The sequence below is a fragment of the Octopus sinensis genome, linkage group LG10 (assembly GCF_006345805.1).
Source record: "Octopus sinensis linkage group LG10, ASM634580v1, whole genome shotgun sequence".
Lineage (NCBI taxonomy): Eukaryota > Metazoa > Mollusca > Cephalopoda > Octopoda > Octopodidae > Octopus > Octopus sinensis.
In genome coordinates, this window is record NC_043006.1 from 11551936 (window position 1) to 11575870 (window position 23935).

General features: G+C 35.2%; 1 protein-coding gene across 1 annotated transcript in view; it reads right to left on the reverse strand.

Annotated features, from left to right (window-relative positions):
* Window positions 1-20506: 20506 nt before the first annotated feature.
* LOC118765006 overlaps window positions 20507-23935 on the reverse strand; it is a 105760-nt gene continuing 102331 nt past the window's right edge. Inside the window, exon 3 of the mRNA XM_036506243.1 lies at window positions 20507-20611. Coding sequence (XP_036362136.1) covers window positions 20545-20611 — 67 coding nt within the window. The 3' untranslated portion in view covers window positions 20507-20544. The remainder of the gene's footprint in view (window positions 20612-23935) is intronic.

Below are 23935 nucleotides of genomic sequence, written 5' to 3' on the forward strand. Positions count from 1 at the left end.
GAAATGTTTCTAAAATATTTCAAGAATCCAATGGCGCGTGCTTGGCCGTGTGGTAAGTAGCTTGCTTCCCAACCACATGGTTCCGGGTTCAGTCCCACTACGTGGTACCTTGGGCCAGTGTCTTCTACTACAGCCTTGGGCAAACCAAAGCCTTGTGAGTGGATTTGGTAGAGGGAACTGAAAGAAGCCCATTGCATATGTATATGTATATCTTTATGTGTGTGTCTTTATGTCTGTGCTTGTCTCCCCACCACCACCTCTTGACAACCGATGTTGGTATGTTTACGTCCCCGTAACTTAGCGGTTCAGCAAAAGAGACAGATAGAATAAGTACCAAGCTTTCAAAGAATAAGTCATGGAGTCGATTTCGTCAACTAAAAGGCAGTGCTCCAGCATGGTTGCAGTCAAATGACTGAAACTCATAAAAGAATAATGCTCCTTTTTTTTTACTTTTAAATTCATAAAAATAATAGCTTTCTGAAGATCGAGAGAACAAACTGGTCACAGAAAATAAGGGATCTAATTTCCTGTAACTGTTCCTTCTCGAGCCATACCTGGCTCATAAGGGCCAGTTTCCCGGTTTTCTTGGCGTATAGGTTCCCGACCTAGACGGGACGCCGGTCCGTCGCAGGTGAGCCGCAAGATGCAGGAGGAAAGAGTGAGAGAAAGTTGTGGAGAAAGTGTCAGCAGAAGTTCGCCATTACCTTCTGCCGGAGCCGCATGGAGCTTAGGTGTTTCGCTCATAAACATGAAACATCGCCCGGTCTGAGATTCGAACCCGCGATCGCTCGATCGTGAGTCCGCTGCTCTAACCACTAGGTCATATGCCTCCACAATTTCCTGTAACTGAGGAAACGCCACAAAATTCTAGGGGGAAAGCTTGGCACTATACAAATTTCTTTGATCAAGGAAAAATAGCCCCATATTTTTAATTATCAACTACATCTCAAGATAATTAGCTAATTAATATATGCTATATACAACAAACGTGGCCCAGTAGTTAGGGCAGCGGACTCGCAGTTGTAGGATCGCGGTTTCGATTCCCAGACCGGGCGTTGTGAGTGTTTATTGAGCGAAAACACCTAAAGCTCCACGAGCCTCCGGCAGGGGATGGTGGTGATCCCTGCTCTACTCTTTCACCACAGCTTTCTCTCACTCTTTCTTCTGTTGGCCTGTTCGCTTAGCCAGCTGGGTGGCATCATTTCAAGGCTAAAACAATGCGAAGCGCATTGTGACCAGCGATGTGTAGCAACATCTGATAGTCTGATCGGTCAACAGAGAATTTATATAAATAAATAATTCGTTAAGATATTTTTTTCATTATTAACATAGTTGCTGCTGTTTAGAAATAAGATTTAAACTAAATTGTAAAAGTTTGTAATTATTTACAGGGTGTTTGTTCTTGTACACATTTTGAAATCAAGAAAAAAATATTATATTTCTTTGTTATTCAGATGTAGTATATCGATATCTCTTATGATCAATCGATAATTATTATTGAAAATATGCAATGTACTGTGCTTACCATGGTAGAAAAGGCTGTTTGCGTATAATTTTGTCGGGAAAGATATTTACAATCCATATATTATTTGAAGCTGTAGTAATTTCTCTATGGCATATGTATATGTATGTATACATGTATGCATTTAAATATGAATATATATATATTATATATATATATATAATATATATATATATATATATATATATATATATTATATATATCTGTGTGTGTGTGTGTACATACATAATATTCATATATAAGCATATATATGCATATCTATCTATCTATCTATCTATCTATCTATCTATCTATCTATCTATCTATCTATCTGTCTGTCTGTCTGTCTGTCTGTCTGTCTGTCTGTCTTTCTGTCTATCTATCTATCTATCTGTCTGTCTGTTTGTCTGTCTGTCTGTCTGTCTATCTATCTATCTATCTATTTATCTATCTGTCTATATAGTTATATATGTTCTTACGTTTACATTCGTAAAATGATTGCTTTTCACATACTATGTGTCTACGTGTACAATACATACATATATACATACACATACATACATACATACATACATACATACATACATACATACATACATACATACATACACACATACGTACATACATATTTGCATGCATACATACACACACACACATTCATTTATACATACATATATACATACATACACAAACACACATACATACATACATACATACATACACACATACACATACATGCATACATACATACATACATACATACATACATACATACATACATACATACATATATATATACACACATGCATACATACACATACATATATACACATACATACATACATACATACATACATACATACATACATACATACATACATACATACATACATATATATATATATATGCATGCATACACACCTGTATACATATACACTTATATACGCGCATCCCCCATACAAACTTTCAAAAATAGTTTTCAAGGCTCCGTTGTATTTTGTGAGCAAGATTAGCTAATGAAGTGTGATACGTTATAGAAATTTTCCAATAAAACATTTTCCAACATCAATTCTCAATCTGGTTACCTTTATCATTCAGCAAGCACTATAATTTATGAAAACAGAATCTTTTTAAATCGGTTTCATATGGACAGAGACCGTATCATACGTGGATTTATTACACTTGGATAAATCAACTGAAATGGAAAAATTACCATTGTACCCAGCAAATTTTAAGAAAAATATAAACATAAAGAACAAGAATCCCCAAAGCATCATTGTTGATGTGGTTTTGCAGTAATATTATATTATGGTTTTTGTGCTACAATTTATGGTTTAAACAATCAAATATCTCATATTCTAAGGTTCATTTTGAACCGAATTACATTCGCTCCAAATATGTTACAAGTGAAATGCATAAATTCCTTTGATTAATTTCGAAAACTTCTACGATTCATTCGAAGCTTTCAATTTCAGTGAATCATGGGTTTTATCTGTATTTTTAATAAGATAATCACAGATTATCATCATAAAAAATGTTGCTTAATAAACAATTCAAAAGATAAACATCCTTCTTTTCTCTACTGACAGAAAAGAAAATAATCATTTCTTTTTCTGAAAATAAGTCACCAAACATAAACCCTAAAAAATACACTTCTCATCTTCTTACGCATTTTTTATTCTTTAATCTTCATATACTTTAGTTACATTTATATTTTTGCATTTATATACACACTTGAATATTTGTAGATTAAAATACCGGTATGTATAACGTTTATAATGAGTATACAAATGAGAAACGGTATTAGTTGTAATATTTTCTCCAAGAGAAACTTCTCAGAACTTCGGTTGATCACCAGACACGAGGTTTCGATTTTATTTGGTCTCCTCAGTGATGAATACCTCACGCGCTCTGAGTCCAAACGATAATGCTCGTTCTGACAAAGAATAGATAAAATTCGGGCTAGATATAATCCTTAGCTAGCTTCTACACAAATCAGTAAATGCTTTCTTTACCGATTTCTAAATCGGAACAAGAATTTTCGGTTTAGCCCAAAATACCTGGTGTTTTCGTTATTGAATTGGCAAATACGACGAAATTCTAAGCGAGGCCTTGTAACATACACATCTTTTTGAGAATTTTCTTTCAGATACGGTATTTCAGATACGGTATAATGCCGTTTCACTTTTGTGTTCACTTATAAATATTATACACACCACTATATATATACATCTATTATATACATATATATAATATATATATATATATATATATATATATATATATATACATATATATATATATACATATATATATATATATATATATATATATATATATATATATATACATATATATATATACATATATATCTATGTATATATATACATATATACATACACACACACCCACACACACATATATATAATATATATATATATATATATATATACATATATATATCTATACATATATTTATATATATACATAATAATATATAGATCTATATATATATATATATATATATATACATATATTATATAATATATATATATATATATCATATATATATATATATATATATATATATATATATAATATATATATATATATGAGTATAATAATGTAAAATATAATAATATATATATATATAGATATATATATATATATATATATATATATATATATATATTGGAAGAAATGAGGTATTCAGAAATTCGGATGGTTTTGATATTTTACAGATATTTATTTATATATTACATGTTTCTATATATCTATATCATATATTAGCGCTTTCGTTCATTCTAGTGGAGTTTTCAAATTTAACTAAGTTCTTGGGGAAATTTTGACCATTTTTTATAGTGTTATTGAGTGTGTAGTGGTGGGGAGGGATATAAGATAGTACAAGACGGTGATGAATGGGGAGAAAGTGAGGGAGAGCATGTGTGTGTTTGTATCTGAAAGAAGTGTTAAAGAAAAAGAGGGAAAGGAAGAAAAGGGAGAGAAAGAAGAAAATATTGTTTTGTTGGTCTCTTGGTAGCTGGTCAGGATGTTTACTCCAAGGGGGGCAAAATGTCACTTTTCAAAAAATTGTCTGGATTTCTTTTTTATCATTGTTTAGTGAGTGTGTGTGTGTGTGTGTGTGTGTTTGTATCTGAAAGGGGTATTAAAGATAAAGAAGGAAAGGAGGAAGAAGGGGAGAAATTTTGTTGATATCTTTGCAGTTTGGTAGGTTTGTCAATAATAATTCTTGGCTTACAGTGATTATAAATTCAGCTGTTTTCTCCAACGGGGGCAAAATGTCACTTTTCAATAAATTGTTTGTATTTCCTTGTTATCATTATCTTGTGACAGTGTGTGTGTGTTTATGTGCGCGCGTGTGTGTGTATGCATTTGTGTGTGTTTGTGTTTTTGTATCTGAAAGAGGTGTTAAGGAGGAATGGTCAAGTTGTTAAAAATAATCAGTCATTGGATTTTAGCAATGGTCAAGCCAGCTGGGGGCCAAAATGTTACTTTTCAAAAAATTGTCAGGATTTTCTTTTTATCATTGTCTTGTGAGAAAGTGTGTGTGTATGTGTGTGGGTGTCTGCGTATCTGAAAGGAGTGTAAAAAAAAGTGTTTATATTTTTGCGGCTGTAAATGATTTTTGGTTTTTAAAAATTGGTCACTTCAAAGGGCTGTAAAATGTCACTTCCCAAAAAATTGTCTGGATTTCTTTTTATTATTGTTTTGTGAGTGTGTGTGTATGTGTATGTGTGTTGTGTGTGTGCGTGTGTGGGTGTGGGTGCCTGTGAATCTGGAATGGGTGTCGTTGGAGAAGGGAAGAAAGAAGAAAAAGGGGAAGAGGAAATAATCGTGTTGATATTTATACCACTATTCAGTTCTTTCAATCCAATGTTTGATTCCTGTGCTTACACGGGATGGAAAATCTGGATTAGAAATTGTTTTTATTTATGTATATGTACATATGTATAGAACTGTGTGTGTATGTATGTTTGTGTGTGTGTGTGTGTGCGTGTGTGTGTGTTTAATACAATTTACTTTACAAATTTGGTCCTTCATCTAGTACAACTTATAGAAATATTTTCATCCATTTAATTTGGGGGAGAACTTAGTTATGAAGTATTTTTTCCATATTTCTCCTGAAGGAGTTGTCATTCTTTGGACATTTGTAGAAGGGAAAGTTCTTAAATTTTCCTTCTCCACATGTATCTAGGTGTTTACTCAGTGGTATTTTGCGCAGTTCCTCCTGTCGGACATGTTGTCGGTGAATTCTGGATCGTTGGCATAAAGAATTTCCAGTTTCACCTATATAATCCTCCTTGGATGTGGGGCAGGTTCTGCGTCTTGCAGTTAATATCTGCATTTACTTTGAATATGTGACCACTTTTAGATTTCATTTCTTTGTCTCCCTCTATGTATTTGTAGGTGGAGTTGCTGCAGATCCCACATCTACCATCTCCGCACTCTTTTACAAAGAATTCAGTTTTAGTTTCTGATGAGAATTTCGCTCTTGTTAGTTGTTTCTTCAGGTTTTTGTCTTGTCGTCTACTGTTTTGTATGCAATATTTGTTTAGTATGTTTTCCATTTTGGGGCTTTGTAGGATTATTGGTAGGTTTGAATGTATGATTTGAAAGATGTTGGTAACTCCAGGGTTGTGTGTGTTTATGAAAGGGATAATGTTTTCTTTGTTTTTTTAAGTAGGAGGAAATGTGCACGGATTCAAAGTAAATTAATAATCCCGGACAGCATTCAGCAACTCAACTAAATATCGTGAATATGAAGCAAACATGTAACTAATTGCCATATTCACTTAGCTCTTCTGTGATTTATTTGAAACCTTTGTTTCATTATTCATGTTTGAATTTTGTAATAGAATTACGACACTTCCTTGCTTTTTAACTTCTTTCGTTCAAATCGCGATTCTCAGTCTCGCAAACATTTCGTCTTTTACTTTTACTTTCTTCCCTCTGTGTCTGTTTCTGTCTTCAACAGCTGCTGTGAGTGTTCCCTTCATGTTTTTCTTTGGTGTATATACATAGAAAAACTACTTGCTCAACAAATGTTGGCTATGTCCATGTCGGTTTAAAATATTACCTGATGATGGTGGATTCTATGTCATGGACGACTATATTAAATAAAATTCTACCGAAACAGCTGCCGTAAATTTTAAACGCCATTCGGGCTTACAATTTCATACATAGAAAACCGGTAGTTTTTCTGGATTCTGAATTGTTTAACGATGGTTGTTAATCTTAGCAGAGAATTGTAAGCTTAAATTATGTCTTCTCTCTGCTATGGCAGGGATGTCTTCTTTTATGTTTTTATGTTTTATGCGACACCACCTTGGAGTGTTTAGTCGAACCTCAGTACTTATCTCTTTTTTTTTTCAAACTCCAATAACCTGTTCTTTCGGCCACTTTTGCCGAATCGCTATGTTACAGCAATCTATTGTGTGTAAAACATGGTTTTAATTGCAGCCGAGACTAGAACCAAAAATTCGATTCTTTAGAAGTGCTATCTTTTGTGAGTTTTTTATCTTCATCAGCTATATCGATTTTATTACTCTAACATTGTTTGAAAAACTAGTTTTGGCGAAACTTCGAAGTCACTTTCACTTTTCCCAAAAAGAAAACCCATAAATTTAACGCACTGAATTTCTTTTTAATTCAATCTATTTTCGCTGTCGATATATAAAGTAAAAAACATTATGTTAGTAATATACATCCATGCATATATATGTATAAAAACATATACATTTACATATGCGCGTGTGTATGTATATATATATATATATATATTATATATAGATATATAATATATAGGTGCGTGTGTGTGTATAAATGCGTATATATACATACATATGTATATATGTATATATACGTATGTACACATACATATGCAATGTATATGTATGTAAATATGTATCTATGTATCTATCTATATATGTCTCTCTGCCTCTCTTTTTCCTTCTTTCACTCCTTCCATCTATCTCTATACACACACAAACCCACAAACACACACATACACACACACACATATAGTCGTGAAAGGGTTACAAGGAACACGAAATAATATTGTAAAAAGGTTCATACATCTTCATACTTTTTCTCAAAGGTGTTCGTAACGTAAGAAGAACACGGAATCGAAGCCAGAAGAAGGAAGTTTAATTCGTTCATTTTTATCATAAACAATAATGAACAGTTTACTATCAAAATAGGATCGATTTTAGCGAAGGAAGAAGAAAATAATGCAGGCAAGAAGCACCACTGCTAAAGAATCAAATCTTTAGTGTTGATCTCAGTGGGAATTAAACTCCGTTTCACACATATTTTTGAGATTATACAAACGAAAATCCATAATTCATTTTCCGCGTGACAATTATATAATGAAAATATTAAAGATTTCTTCAAAAAGATATTTATTTTTGTTCAACGAGTTTATTATTATTATTTCTAATAAAACAAAAACAAATATGTCGCATCGGTTGCTTTGTGATACAAGTGACGACAAAATCAAAGAGAGTTTTGTAGATGTCAGTAAGTATGTTTGGCCAAGAGGTGTGATAGGAATCCTGACAATTTGAACTAAGAACCCCAGCAATCAAAAGAAGCTCTGAAGCGTCGGTTACCCTCCTACTCTTCCACCACATTCCTGCACACCATGTTAATGATATCATTACCATGGTTTTCAATACGGACATATAAATATGTATATATAACTCTCTCTCTCTCTCTCTCTCTCTCTCTCTTCTATCTATCTATCTATCTATCTATCTATCTATCTATCTATCTGTATATATATGTATATATACATATGTGTACGCAATATGTGATATATATATATATATATATATATATATATATATATATATATATATATATATATATGCCTTTTCGCATCCAGCAGTCGTTGTAGCAACACGTATTTGTTTGTTTCCTGTGGCCTAAAGGTACTCTTCCACTAGCCAGCCCCAAACTCAACTCGTCCTGTCGAAAGACCCTTGTCCTGACGTCCTGTTTTTGTTTTTACGTATTTTTGTATTTTTATTCGTGTACATCGTCCGTTTTCCGTCCTTGTGTTGTATACATTCGAGGCTTTCTTCCAAGGGATCTAATGCGCTTGGCTTAGATTTCCCTTGAGGGTTGCCCAGATCGGAGCAATCTCAAGATTAATCAGCCGAAATTGCGAAGATGATCCGGTTCTTGACTGATGATTGAGGGTTTCGAATGTCTCGTCCTGGGTTTCTTGTGTCGTCTTCTAGGTGTTTCACGTTCTTGTCCCAGTTTGTATATTTTTTTATACTTTTTACATATATATATATATATATATAATATATATATATATATATATATATCAGTAATAACAAAGGGTAAAATTAATTAATTAAGAAGTAATCAATAATTTCACCAAGTAGAATTCGGCATGAAAAAGGACCATTTCACGGTAAACTTAAGTAATACTTTATAATTAGGGTTCAGCAAAGATTTGCTTTACCACATACCGAAGTTTAGAGATAGCACCCAAAAAACCTTAGCTATTTCTTCTACTTTAAAAAGGGACTCCCAGAAAAACCAAAATACTTGAAGACAATCCACGCAGGTAGAGAGGCAAAATAACAAAAATCAATCTATATCTGGTCACCCATGTACGCGTTTCGGAATTAGATCGATATAAAGAATATAGAATTGTACTTTCTTCATCAGCATGGGACTCCAACAATATTAGATATTAAAAATATTAAATTCGAAAGCACTGGAAAAATTGAACATATCTCTCCACCTAACGATATTACACAAACCATATTCAGTGTTAGTACCACCGAATTCAAAATACGAATGAGGTTCATCACCTTCCCCTGATAATAAGCTACAGATTTTTCTGTAGTATTTTACTTGACTACACACGCGGATGGGCAGGGGAAAGTATAATTCTATATTCTTTATATCGATCTAATTCCGAAACGCGCGTACATGGGTGACCAGATATAGATTGATTTTCGTTATTTTTCCTCTCTGCCTGCGTGGATTGTTTTCAAGTATTTTGGTTTTTCTGGGAGTCCCTTTTTAAAGTAGAAGAAATAGCTAAGGTTTTTTTGGCTGCTATTTCTAAACTTAGGTATGTGGTAAAGCAAATCTTTGCTGAACCCTAATTATAAAGTATATAAATACATACATACATACATACATACATACATACATACATACATACATACATACATACATATATATACATACATACATATATATACATACATACTATATATATATAATATATATATATATATATATATATATATATATAATAGTCTTCGTAATAACATAATTCTCTATCTTCATTAACAGAAGCAAGACAGAAGGAAGTGCTGTGTGACATCTCGTCACTATTACAAATAATATATAAAGGAACAGCAACACTGGCGAAGTTTAGAAGAACATAATTAAAATACGTATCCAAACCTTATATAAATACATATATCTTTATATATAAAAGTAAGGTTGTGTGTCTGTCTCCTACGATTTAGATTCCTAACTACTCCCACATTTTGCGGTGCAGTTTAACCAAAACCGGGTATCTTATAGTCGTGATTCATATCGAGCCATTCTGGGTATTAGCGCGCGTCTACGATGAGTCTACGATTTAAAAAAAAATTACCATCATTTTTATCCATTTTAATGCATTTTTTTGCTATTATATAAGGGAAGTAACTCTCTAAAAATGTCTACGATGAGTCACGATTTAAAAAAAAATTAATTACCATATTTTTTTTCCATTTTAATGCTTTTTTGCTATTTTTTTGGCTATAACTCTCTAAAAATGCTTATATAGTTATTTCGTTCCCTTACAACCCGAGCAACGCCGGGCGATACCTCTAGTTCTCTATAAAATGGAAATAAAATTCAAAATACACAATAATATATATAAGTAGACAATATCAATGCAATGCATAAAATACGATTGGATTAAAAAAAATGATTGTGAATTAAGGAAATATCAATTTGTAAGTACATCTTGAGTTACATCTTGTATGAAAGTAAATTATTAACTAAAATACATTGAAAAAGATTAAGTATTAAAAACACATTAAAAAGTTAATACATACCTTTTAGCATGATTTTCTGGTTCTATCCATTAATATGGAAATTAGGTACTATTATATAAATATAAGTTTTTTAGGATAATATTTTACATTGCCGCTGACGATGGACCGACCCGGTATACTCTTACTCTTTTTACTCTTTTATTTGTTTCAGTCATTTTGACTGCGGCCATGCTGGAGCACCGCCTTTAGTCGAGCAAATCGACCCCGGGACTTATTCTTTGTGAGCCTAGTACTTATTCTATCGGTCTCTTTTGCCGAACCGCTAAGTGACGGGGACGTAAACACACTAGCATCGGTTGTCAAGCAATGCTAGGGGGACAAACACACACACACAAACACACACAAACACACACACACGCACACATATATATATATATATATATATACATATATACGACAGGCTTCTTTCAGTTTCCGTCTACCAAATCCACTCACATGGCATTGGTCGGCCCGGGGCTATAGCAGAAGACACTTGCCCAAGATGCCACGCAGCGGGACTGAACCCGGAACCATGTGGTTGGTTAGCAAGCTACTTACCACACAGCCACTCCTGCGCCTATGTAGATGTATTTATGAACTTAGTGTAACATCCTGATGAGGGGAGTGCCTTGATTAGTAATATGAAATATGTCATATTCCTAGGCACATCTCCGAAACGGCCGTAGATGTGATGTTTATATTTTTTCTTTCGTTGGTTTTATGTTTTTAATACTTAATTCTTTTAAGTTAATTTTTTAATTTCATCATACAATGTACGATTTTAAATGTAATTACAAATGATATTTTGTTAAATTCAATCGTTTTTATTTAAAATTCGATCGTATTTTATGCATTGCATTGATATTGTCTACTTATATATACTTGTGTATTTTGGAATTTTATTTCCATTTTATAGAGAATATATGTATTTATATAAGTTTTGGATGCGTATTTCAATAATATTCTTTTAGACTTCGCCTGCGTTGCCTACATAATAATAATATTATGTATATATATATATATATATAATACAATATAAATAGTATATAAATATATGCATATATACATACATATATGTACATACCTACATATATATGTATATATACAAGCATATATGGGTACAGGACATCAAAAAAACGTTGAATACAATGAGAAACGGGAACATAAAAACAAAAACTTAGAAAATGAATTTTTTTTTCAAACAACGAAAAAACAAACAGAGAAACGACATGCAACATAAAGAATATTCCCCATCATCAGTTGTCCCCTGTTTCATCTACTCCATATATATATATATATATATATATATATATATATATATAATATATATATATATATATATGTATGTATATGTGTGTGTGTGTGTGTGTGTTGGTGGGTGTATAGTATGCATGCATATCTATCTATCTACCTATCTATCTATCCATCTATCTATCTATCATCTATCTATCTATCTGTTTCTCTCTCTCCCCCTCCCCTCCTCCCCTCTCCCCCTCTGTATGTATATATACACACATACACACACACACACATATTGGTATGTACACTCTTATTTAAGCTGTTCATCTACACTCGGATATGGGAAAACGTTTTGCTGCGGAAATAGCCTCGGTAGAAAATTCTTCTCGTGGACAATTGAACAATATGTGTTAGAATACAACATTTGGTTAAGAATGACGACTTTGGATCAAGGACGTATGCTTAATCCGTCATTCATATCCCACTAAGGACGGTCATTTTCATATTTAAACAGTAAATAGTATATTTGCATAAGTACAAAAAAATAAGGTAAACTGGAATTAATTAATTAATTAATTAAATAAGTCGCACGAAGAAGCGTTGAAATATAGATGTGCGCAATCTTATTTATGAGGTCAGTGTGCACAATCGGACGTGGGGAAAACCATTCGCTGGTATACAATGTATAATTAGGTATGCAAACATTTTAGTACTGAGAATAGTTACTCCTGTTACTATATGTTGTGTTGTTGTTTAGCCCGTGGTCGGCTCTGATGGGACAGAATAATAATGGAAAGTGTTCCAACTATTATCATACTTTTTCGTATCTTTAGACATTTTTATGCAACGTGTCCTCTACTTTACACAATAAGGGTACTCTTCAAGAAGAGTACCCTTACTGCCAAAGAAGTAGTGCCCATGTAAAAGCTCCCTCGTTACCTTATTTTAAAAATCTTTTATCTTTTACGTATTTCAGTGACTGGACTGCGGCCATACTGGGGCATCGCCTTGAAGGGTTTAGTCGAATAATTCTGCCCCCTAAAAGCCGGTTTCTTATTTAATCGGTTTCTTTTGCCAAACCTCTAGGTTACGGGACGTAAACAAACCGATACCGGTTGTCAAGTGGCGATAGGAGACAAACGCGCACACAAAGACTCACACATAAGTGTGAATATGTATATACGACGGGTTTCTTTCAGTTTCCATCTACCATATCCACTCACGAGGTTTTGGTCGGCCAGGATCCATAGAAGGTGCCACGCAGTGGGACTGAACCCTGAAACAAGTGTTAGGGGAGAGTAAGCTTTTTATCACAGAGCCACGCCTGCTGCGCATATCTATTAATTTACTAATTATTCATTTATTAATCTAATTTAGCTTAAGGAGGTAGCTTTTATACGAAACTTTTAACCCTGAATTTGATTGAATACTATTTCTGATGTTTTTCTTACTCTTTACTCTTTACTCTTTTACTTGTTTCAGTCATTTGACTGCGGCCATGCTGGAGCACTGCCTTTAGTCGAGCAACTCGACCCCGGGACTTATTCTTTGTAAGCCCAGTACTTATTCTATCGGTCTCTTTTGCTGAACCGCTAAGTGACGGGGACGTAAACACACCAGCATCATCGGTTGTCAAGCAATGCTAGAGGGACAAACACGGACACACAAACATATACACACACATACATACATATATATATACATATACATATGTACGACAGGCTTCTTTCAGTTTCCGTCTACCAAATCCACTCACAAGGCTTTGGTCGGCCCGAGGCTATAGCAGAAGACACTTGCCCAAGATGCCACGCAGTGGGACTGAACCCGGAACCATGTGGTTGGTTAGCAAGCTACTTACCACACAGCCACTCCTGTTCATTACAAATAGTTTTTTTTTTAGCTAAATTGTCAAAACATCATCATAATAATCTGCTCAGATTGCATAAATCTAATACTTTCATTGGTTCCCGTTCGGTTTGGGTTTGCGTTGCCAGTTGCACATTTAACCAACAATCAGGACAGTAATGGCGTTTTAAGAAAAGGAGCAGGCGATGTTAATAGAGCTTTGCAAAATGGAGAATGCTGTCTACGTTAAGAAACTCATAAGCCTGACAACTGAAAAGGAGAGAAAAAAACATCTGCCTCGACAAGACAGAATTGTATAGCAATTATATTTTACTATAACGTTAACCAAACATCTACAAAAATATATGGCAAAAATTTTATTATTTATTTCAAGCTATTGAAAGCAGGCTAACGTTCAAATTTGGTGTATTCTATATATTTACCTCGTATCAATATTGTTTAACTTTCGATAGTAACCGGGATAAAAATGATTGACTGAAAGGATGTTAAACATTAACCCTGTCACCACCACCAATGCTTCAGAATAGTTTTCAAGACAATATATAATATATATATAATATATTTGCAGTTATTATGGACGCCACAAGTGCACCAATATACATACGTAAATACATACATATACATACACTCTCAAAAAAAAAAATATAATATATATAATATATATATATATATATATATATATATATATATATATCTATATATATATATAATATATATATATATATAATATATATATATATATATATATATATATCAAATATATAATATATATATATTATATATAATAATTATATATATATATATATTATATATTACATACACACTGAAATGCATCATTATTTATTAAAACACATACACACACAAACACACACACACACATATATATATATTATATATATATGTGTGTATATATATTTGTGTGTGTATATGTATGTGTGAGTGCCTATACATACATACATACATACATACACACACCAAACACATTTATATATATATATATATATATATATATATTATATATATATATATTTGAGTGTGTATGTATGTATTTACGTATGTATACTGTTGCACTCGTGGCGTCCATAATAACTGCAAATACGATTTTCGCTCTCAAATGTATTGAAAATCATAATCGAATATAGTTAACATTAAACTATTGAAAAAATACTTCCATTCTTCCAATTTTATATTCAAATATTAACATGTTGAAATATATTTTGCATTGGATAATCTAGGAGCTTCATGGTTTAAGCGTTCATATATCGAAAAGTTTCATAGAAGAATGGATGTGACTACGTCTACGTCTTAGCGTTTCGTGGCTGCGAATAGATAGATAGATAGATAGATAGATAGATAGATAGATAGATAGATAGATAGATAGATAGATAGATAGAAGATAGATAGATAGATAGATAGATAGTGAGATAGATAAGTTTCTTTATTGGCCACACAGGGCTATACACAGATGGGACAAGTTACAAGGTAGAGCTTTTCTTTTGGGGGATGGAAAAAACAAAAAAAAAAGGAAAAAAAAAGAGGTGGCGTAGGTTTTCGATCAAAAGGGATCGTAAAAGGGAAAAAAGAACAAAAAAGAAAAAAAAAGAAAAAAAAGAAAAAAGGAAAAGGAACAAAAGAAAAGAGAAATGAAAAAAAGAAGAAAAAAGGGTAAAAAAAAGAGGGAAGAGGAAAAAACGATCAATAGGGATCGTGTATCACAGTGTTATGATATGGTGTTGTGTGTAAAGGGGAAAGCAAGTAAGGTTTATCCGTGGGAAGAAAAGCCTACGAAAAAGACCACGGTAACCTTGGTCAATATTGTTATATGTTACCACATTTGTTTGCAAGTGGGTAACCCTCTGTTTTCAATTTCTGGGTTCATAGGATTATGCTCAAGGTGGCTTCGTCATTCATACGTGCCATCCTTGCTACATTCACCCATTTTTTTTAAAACATTCGCTAGGCAAAACTTAGATAGATAGATAGATAGATAGATAGATAGATAGCTAGCTAGATAGATAGATAGATAGATAGATAGATAGATAGATAGATAGATAGATAGATAGATAGATAGATAGGGAAGGAAAGAGAGAACTGATGTATATGCATATTATTTATACATGTGTAAAAAAAATCTCATCACGTAATCGAACCAATGAAAAAGCCTCTACCTGGTCGCTCGACACGCTAAAAATAGCAACCAAAGTATACTCCGACCTAAATCACACGCCCATTGTACGTAATGTCCTAGATTATCTCTAAAAAGATGGTTTACCGAAGGCTGGAATGCCTTTGATGAGAGGTTTGCAGTGCCAGGGTTGATTTGAGGCTAAATAGCAACAACATTATGGTAAATTTCTATATTGGCACCCGCACGATTTTCAATAAGAACATAAGAACATCCCCCCCCCACCAAAAAAAGAAAATTCATTTTTTTGCTTGGAATCAAGTACCCTGACCTCCTAATATGCTGCAAATTCCTCATTTTGGTTCGGAAAAAACGAGATGGGGTGCCAACACCCCCCACCCCAAATCCCGGAATCATTAATTTTTTTTTTTTCGTTGAAGGAATTCCTGTGACCTCCTAATATTGCAAAATTAGGTAACTTAAGGTGAGTCTGGTTACTGATGGTTTTGGGGTCTTGTTTGTAACTTTTGGTGAGCATTGGTGCAACTAACGACATGGTAAAAATCCTTGCCGTTAATTTGGTGCGGATGGGTGATATCAAATAATTCAGTCACAACATATATTTAAATTAAACATAAAAAAAAAATGAAATATTTTCATCACTTACATGGAAAAATTGAAATATTATCTTTCAGTACTTTATAAGGTAAACTGTTAAATTATTAATTGACACATTATTAATTATCTTATAACAGCAATGCCTGGAAAAAATCATTGATTACATGGAAAAATGCGAGCATGAAAAGTAATATTCTTAAGATTATAAACCTGGAAAAGTACAAGATAAGTTATTACACCTGAATAAGTATAGGACAAACTATTACTTCTAGTAAAGCAAAGAACAAGAAACTTTTTACTTAAAATATTGCAGCCAAAATTAAAATTTGAATATTAAAACTTACTTCATTATAGTTTATAAATAGTGTGGAAGCACTCCGTCGGTTACGACGACGAGGGCTCCGGTTGATCCGATCAACGGAAGAGCCTGCTCGTGAAATTAACGTGTAAGTGGCTGAGTACTCCACAGACACGTGTACCCTTAACGTAGTTCTCGGGGATATTCAAAGTAACACAGAGAGTACAACAGAAACAGGAAGTAAGAGTGAGAGAAAGTTGTGGTGAAAGAGTACAGCAGGGATCACCGCCATCCCCTGCCAGAGCCTCGTGGAGCTTCAGGTGTTTTCGCTCAATAAACACTCACAACGCCCGGTCTGGGAATCGAAACCGCGATCCTACGATCGCGAGTCCGCTGCCCTAACCACTGGGCCATTGCGCCTCCACAGTTTATAAATAACACTATACTTATTTAAGTAGAATTTGGCTAATTTACTACCTTAGATACAGAAAAAAAGTTACTACTTAGACAAACTTACAAATTAGTTGAACAGTTTTGTACAATAAATTTAAAAGATGAGAACTGTAAAGAGTGATAAATTAGAAGAACTGGCATTCTTTGCTGCAATATTTTAAAGTAAAATGTTTCTTATTCTTTACTTTACTTGAAGTAATAGCTTATCCTATACTTTTCCTATAATTTGTCCTGTAATTTTCCAGGTTTATAATCTTAAGAATATTACTTTTCATACTCGTATTTTTCCATGCAATATATATATACACACACATATATATATACATACATATATATATTAATAATTAAGGGAACAAGAGCGAAAACGCCCTATCTCCTGCATGCTTGAAATGCCGATATGCTGGAGATAGGTCGTTTTCGCCTTTGTTCCGTTAACCCTTTCGTTACTGTATTTCTTTTGAGATGCTCTGTGTTTCTTTTAATTACTTTAAATATAACAAAATATTTAGTAAAATAACTTAGTTATCATTGAGCTAGTGTTAGGAACATAAATTGTGACTAAGGTTCGGTGGAAGATTTTAATTCAAACCTTATGAAAACAAGACATTTGTACTGAGAGCCAGAGCCGGTTTCAGCCGGGTTGGTAATGAAAGGGTTAATTATTAATATGAGAAGACTGGAGAGAAGACGGGAGAGGTATGAAGTGATATATGTCTGGAAGATCCTGGAAGGAATTGTGCCAAATTTTGGCATTGTAAGCTACACCAATGCTAGAACGGGACGACACTGCATAGTGCCAAAGATCCCAGCAATGCCATCACGCTTCAGGACCAGCTTCTGCAACAGCATGGGTTTCAAGGGCCCACAGCTTTTTAATATTCTCCCAAAGAGTCTGAGGAACTTGCACAAAGTAGATGTAGCGGTTTTTAAATCAAAGCTGGACATCTTCCTGTCAAGAGTCCCAGATGAATCTACCTCACGGCAAGAGGTGCAAATGAGAGTAGCTGTATCAAACTCCATTCTTCACCAAGTGCCACATATTAGACGAGGTTCATCGTAATAACAGTGTAGCACAAAACGGCGGTGCATCAGCATGGCCGCAGCTCTGAGCTGAAACTAGAAAAAAAAAAAAATATATATATATATATATATCAGCATTATTATTAATTTAATGTATAAATTGCCTATAAATTCTTATAGCATGTTGACTACTTGATAAAATTCATAAACGTGATATTTATCCTTATATTTTAATATATATATATACGTATGTATGTATATGCACACCACATATGATAAATATTGACATTTGCATTTGTATATACATGTGTGTATATATATCTTTATATATAAAAGTGAAGTTGTGTGAGTGTCTGTCTCCTCCGATTTAGATTCCTAACTACTCCCACATTTTGCGGTGCAGTTTAACCAAAACCGGGTATCGTATAGTCGTGATTCATATCGAGCCCTTCTGGGTATTAGTGCGCGTCTACGATGAGTCTACGATTTTAAAAATAATTTACCATCATTTTTTTCCATTTTCATGCATATATTTTTAAAGGGAAGTAACTCTCTAAAAATGTCTACGATGAGTCAACGATTTTAAAAGAAATTTACCATCATTTTTTTTCCATTTCTAATGCATTTTTTTGCTATTTTTTGGCTATAACTCTCTAAAAATGCATATATAGTTATTTCCCTTACAAACCCGAGCAACGCCGGGCGATACTGCTAGTATTTTATATTTATATGTGTGTATATGTGTGTATTTATGTATGTATGTATGTATGTATGTATGTATGTATGTATGTATATATTCTCAGTCCTGTTATCAAAGTTGTCCGTTACTCAGCAACACTTCAGGCTTCACAGAAGCCAAGCACCGCATCGTCTACAATTCTAATTCCTTCTCGTACATCCATACCAGCGTAACCTACTTCTAAACTGCCCTTTCAGTAACGTATTGTGCAGAGGTCAAATTAGCCAACATTTATCTGATCGATTCACGGATCAACTTCGTGACAACCGGCTCGGAAACCTAATCCTCTGTCTCTCACCATTTCCGCTCCGCGAACCGACATAGCACGTGGCCTTACAGTGCTTGGTCTGTCTCTGCACAATTGGATCCACGAACTCTAAATGCGGAGAACATTCTCTTTTTCTCTTTTCTCTTTTACTTGTTTCAGTCATTTGACTGCGGCTATGCTGGAGCACCGCCTTTTTAATCGAGCAACTCGACCCTGGGACTTATTCTTTTGTAAGCTCAGTACTTATTCTATGGGTCTCCTTTGCCGAACCGCTAAGTAACAGTGACATAAACACACCAGCATCGGTTGTCAAGCAATGCTAGGGGGACAAACACAGACACACAAACATACACACGCATATATATATATATATATATATATATATATATATATATATATATATATAATATATATATATATATATATATATACATACATATATACGACAGGCTTCTTTCAGTTTCCGTCTGCCAAATCCACTCACAAGGCTTTGGTCGGCCCGAGGCTATAGTAGAAGACACTTGCCCAAGGTCCCACGCAGTGGGACTGAACCCGGAACCATGTGGTTGGTAAACAAGCTACTTACCACACAGCCACTCCTGCGCTTGTTATTTTTCACTTCAGTTTTACGTCCTCCTCGATTTCGAATCATTCCGCATCTTCCCTTCACATCCTACACACACATACTGTCACAATATGACAGACATTTCTGCATCCGCATACCCATACACAGACCTATACATATGACAGATTTACACAAAATCACACATGCACATACACTACACATAAACGACCAGGCACACTGAATAGTTTTAATATTAAACTAGCAGTATCGCCCGGCGTTGCTCGGGTTTGTAAGGGAAATAACTATAAAGCATTTTTAGAGAGTTATAGCCAAAAATTAGCAAAAAAATGCATTAAAAATGGAAAAAAAATTATGGTAAATTTTTTTTAATCGTTGACTCATCGTAGACATTTTTAGAGAGTTACTTCCCTTATATAATAGCGAAAAAAATACATTAAAATGGAAAAAATGATGGTAAATTATTTTTAAAATCGTAGACTCATCGTAGACGCGCGCTAATACCCAGAATGGCTCGATATGAATCACGACTATAAGATACCCGGTTTTGGTTAAACTGCACCGCAAAATGTGGGAGTAGTTAGGAATCTAAATCGAAGGAGACAGACACACAACCTTACTTTTATACATAAAGATTTATGAAAATATATCCTCATTACAATGTGACAAACATATATTTCTGTATCGACATAAACAGTGAGACCTGTACATACGATTTCTGATGGAGTCATGTCTTTCAGATGAAGGTACTTTATGACAGCACGATACTCAGTTTTCTCCATTTTCCTTGTAACCTCGATACTTGTTTATTAAAAAATCTGTAAGAAAAAAAAATTAAGATATCAGAATCATGAAAATGAGCAAGAATATTCCGAAAAGACTGTACTTACCTGACAGTGGAGGCGCAATGGCCCAGTGGTTAGGGCAGCGGACTCGCGGTCATAGGATCGCGGTTTCGATTCCCAGACCGGGCGTTGTGAGTGTTTATTGAGCGAAAACACCTAAAAAAGCTCCACGAGGCTCCGGCAGGGGATGGTGGTGATCCTTGCTGTACTCTTTCACCACAACTTTCTCTCACTCTTTCTTCCTGTTTCTGTTGTACCTGTATTTCAAAGGGCCGGCCTTGTCACTGTCTGTGTCACGCTGAATATCCCCGAGAACTACGTTAAGGGTACACGTGTCTGTGGAGTGCTCAGCCACTTACACGTTAATTTCACGAGCAGGCTGTTCCGTTGATTCGGATCAACCGGAACCCTCGTCGTCGTAAACGACGGTGTGCTTCCATCCATTACCTGACAAAATTGTTTCAGCTACCTAGCAGCCTCGGTTCTAGGTTAGGCTCAAACCTTTTCATACACCCCTCGTATAATAAGCCTTATCCACGTAGACACACGCTGTTACGAGCACACATAAACGCAACACAAAGATGATCACGTACACTGAATAATTACATTTTTACATCTCTCACGCACGTATATACACATACACGATACGCAGATACACCCAACAATCTTCAGCATTCTACATGATCAGTTATCATTTTAGCAGCAATCATTTCAGCTACACACGAACACACTGACACACAGTACAAAATGACAAAAAGCTGCTTTTCTGCGTCCCGTCACACACACATACATATTTCTTTACTACGCACAAGGAGCTAAACACAGAGGGGACGAACAAGGACAGACAAACGGATTAAATCGATTACATCGACCCCAGTGCGTAACTGGTACTTATTTAATCGACCTCGAAAGGATGAAAAGCAAAGTCGACCTCGGCGTAATTTGAACTCAGAACGTAACGGCAGACGAAATACCTATTTCTTTACTACCCACAAGGGGCTAAACATAGAGAGGACAAACAAGGACAGACAAACGGATCAAGTCGATTACATCGACCCCAGTGCGCAACTGGTACTTATTTAATCGACCTCGAAAGGATGAAAAGCAAAGTCGACCTCGGCGTAATTTGAACTCAGAACGTAACGGCAGACGAAATACCTATTTCTTTACTACCCACAAGGGGCTAAACATAGAGAGGACAAACAAGGACAGACAAACGGATTAAGTCGATTACATCGACCCCAGTGCGCAACTGGTACTTATTTAATCGACCTCGAAAGGATGAAAAGCAAAGTCGACCTCGGCGTAATTCGAACTCAGAACGTAACGGCAGACGAAATACCTATTTCTTTACTACCCACAAGGGGCTAAACATAGAGAGGACAAACAAGGACAGACAAACGGATCAAGTCGATTACATCGACCCCAGTGCGCAACTGGTACTTATTTAATCGACCTCGAAAGGATGAAAAGCAAAGTCGACCTCGGCGTAATTTGAACTCAGAACGTAACGGCAGACGAAATACCTATTTCTTTACTACCCACAAGGGGCTAAACATAGAGAGGACAAACAAGGACAGACAACGGATTAAATCGATTACATCGACCCCAGTGCGTAACTGGTACTTATTTAATCGAACTCGAAAGGATGAAAAGCAAAGTCGACCTCGGCGTAATTTGAACTCAGAACGTAACGGCAGACGAAATACCTATTTCTTTACTACCCACAGGGGCTAAACATAGAGAGGACAAACAAGGACAGACAAACGGATCAAGTCGATTACATCGACCCCAGTGCGCAACTGGTACTTATTTAATCGACCTCGAAAGGATGAAAAGCAAAGTCGACCTCGGCGTAATTTGAACTCAGAACGTAACGGCAGACGAAATACCTATTTCTTTACTACTACCCCACAAGGGGCTAAACATAGAGAGGACAAACAAGGACAGACAAACGGATCAAGTCGATTACATCGACCCCAGTGCGCAACGGTACTTATTTATCGACCTCGAAAGGATGAAAAGCAAAGTCGACCTCGGCGTAATTTGAACTCAGAACGTAACGGCAGACGAAATACCTATTTCTTTACTACCCACAAGGGGCTAAACATAGAGAGGACAAACAAGGACAGACAAACGGATCAAGTCGATTACATCGACCCCAGTGCGCAACTGGTACTTATTTAATCGACCTCGAAAGGATGAAAAGCAAAGTCGACCTCGGCGTAATTTGAACTCAGAACGTAACGGCAGACGAAATACCTATTTCTTTACTACCCACAAGGGGCTAAACATAGAGAGGACAAACAAGGACAGACAAACGGATTAAGTCGATTACATCAACCCCAGTGCGTAACTGGTACTTATTTAATCGACCTCGAAAGGATGAAAAGCAAAGTCGACCTCGGGGTAATTTGAACTCAGAACGTAACGGCAGACGAAATACCTATTTCTTTACTACCCACAAGGGGCTAAACATAGAGAGGACAAACAAGGACAGACAAACGGATCAAGTCGATTACATCGACCCCAGTGCGTAACTGGTACTTATTTAATCGACCTCGAAAGGATGAAAAGCAAAATCGACCTCGGCGTAATTTGAACTCAGAACGTAACGGCAGACGAAATACCTATTTCTTTACTACCCACAAGGGGCTAAACATAGAGAGGACGAACAAGGACAGACAAACAGATTAAGTCGATTACATCGACCCCAGTGCGTAACTGGTACTTATTTAATCGACCTCGAAAGGATGAAAAGCAAAGTCGACCTCGGCGTAATTTGAACTCAGAACGTAACGGCAGACGAAATACCTATTTCTTTACTACCCACAAGGGGCTAAACATAGAGAGGACGAACAAGGACAGACAAACAGATTAAGTCGATTACATCGACCCCAGTGCGTAACTGGTACTTATTTAATCGACCTCGAAAGGATGAAAAGCAAAGTCGACCTCGGCGTAATTTGAACTCAGAACGTAACGGCAGACGAAATACCTATTTCTTTACTACCCACAAGGGGCTAAACATAGAGAGGACGAACAAGGACAGACAAACAGATTAAGTCGATTACATCGACCCCAGTGCGTAACTGGTACTTATTTAATCGACCTCGAAAGGATGAAAAGCAAAGTCGACCTCGGCGTAATTTGAACTCAGAACGTAACGGCAGACGAAATACTGCTAAGCATTTCGTCCTGCGTGCTAACGGTTCTGCCAGCTCGCCGCCTTGTTTTACACACACACATACAGATACACACATGCAACAACACAAGCATACAACACAGAAAATAAAG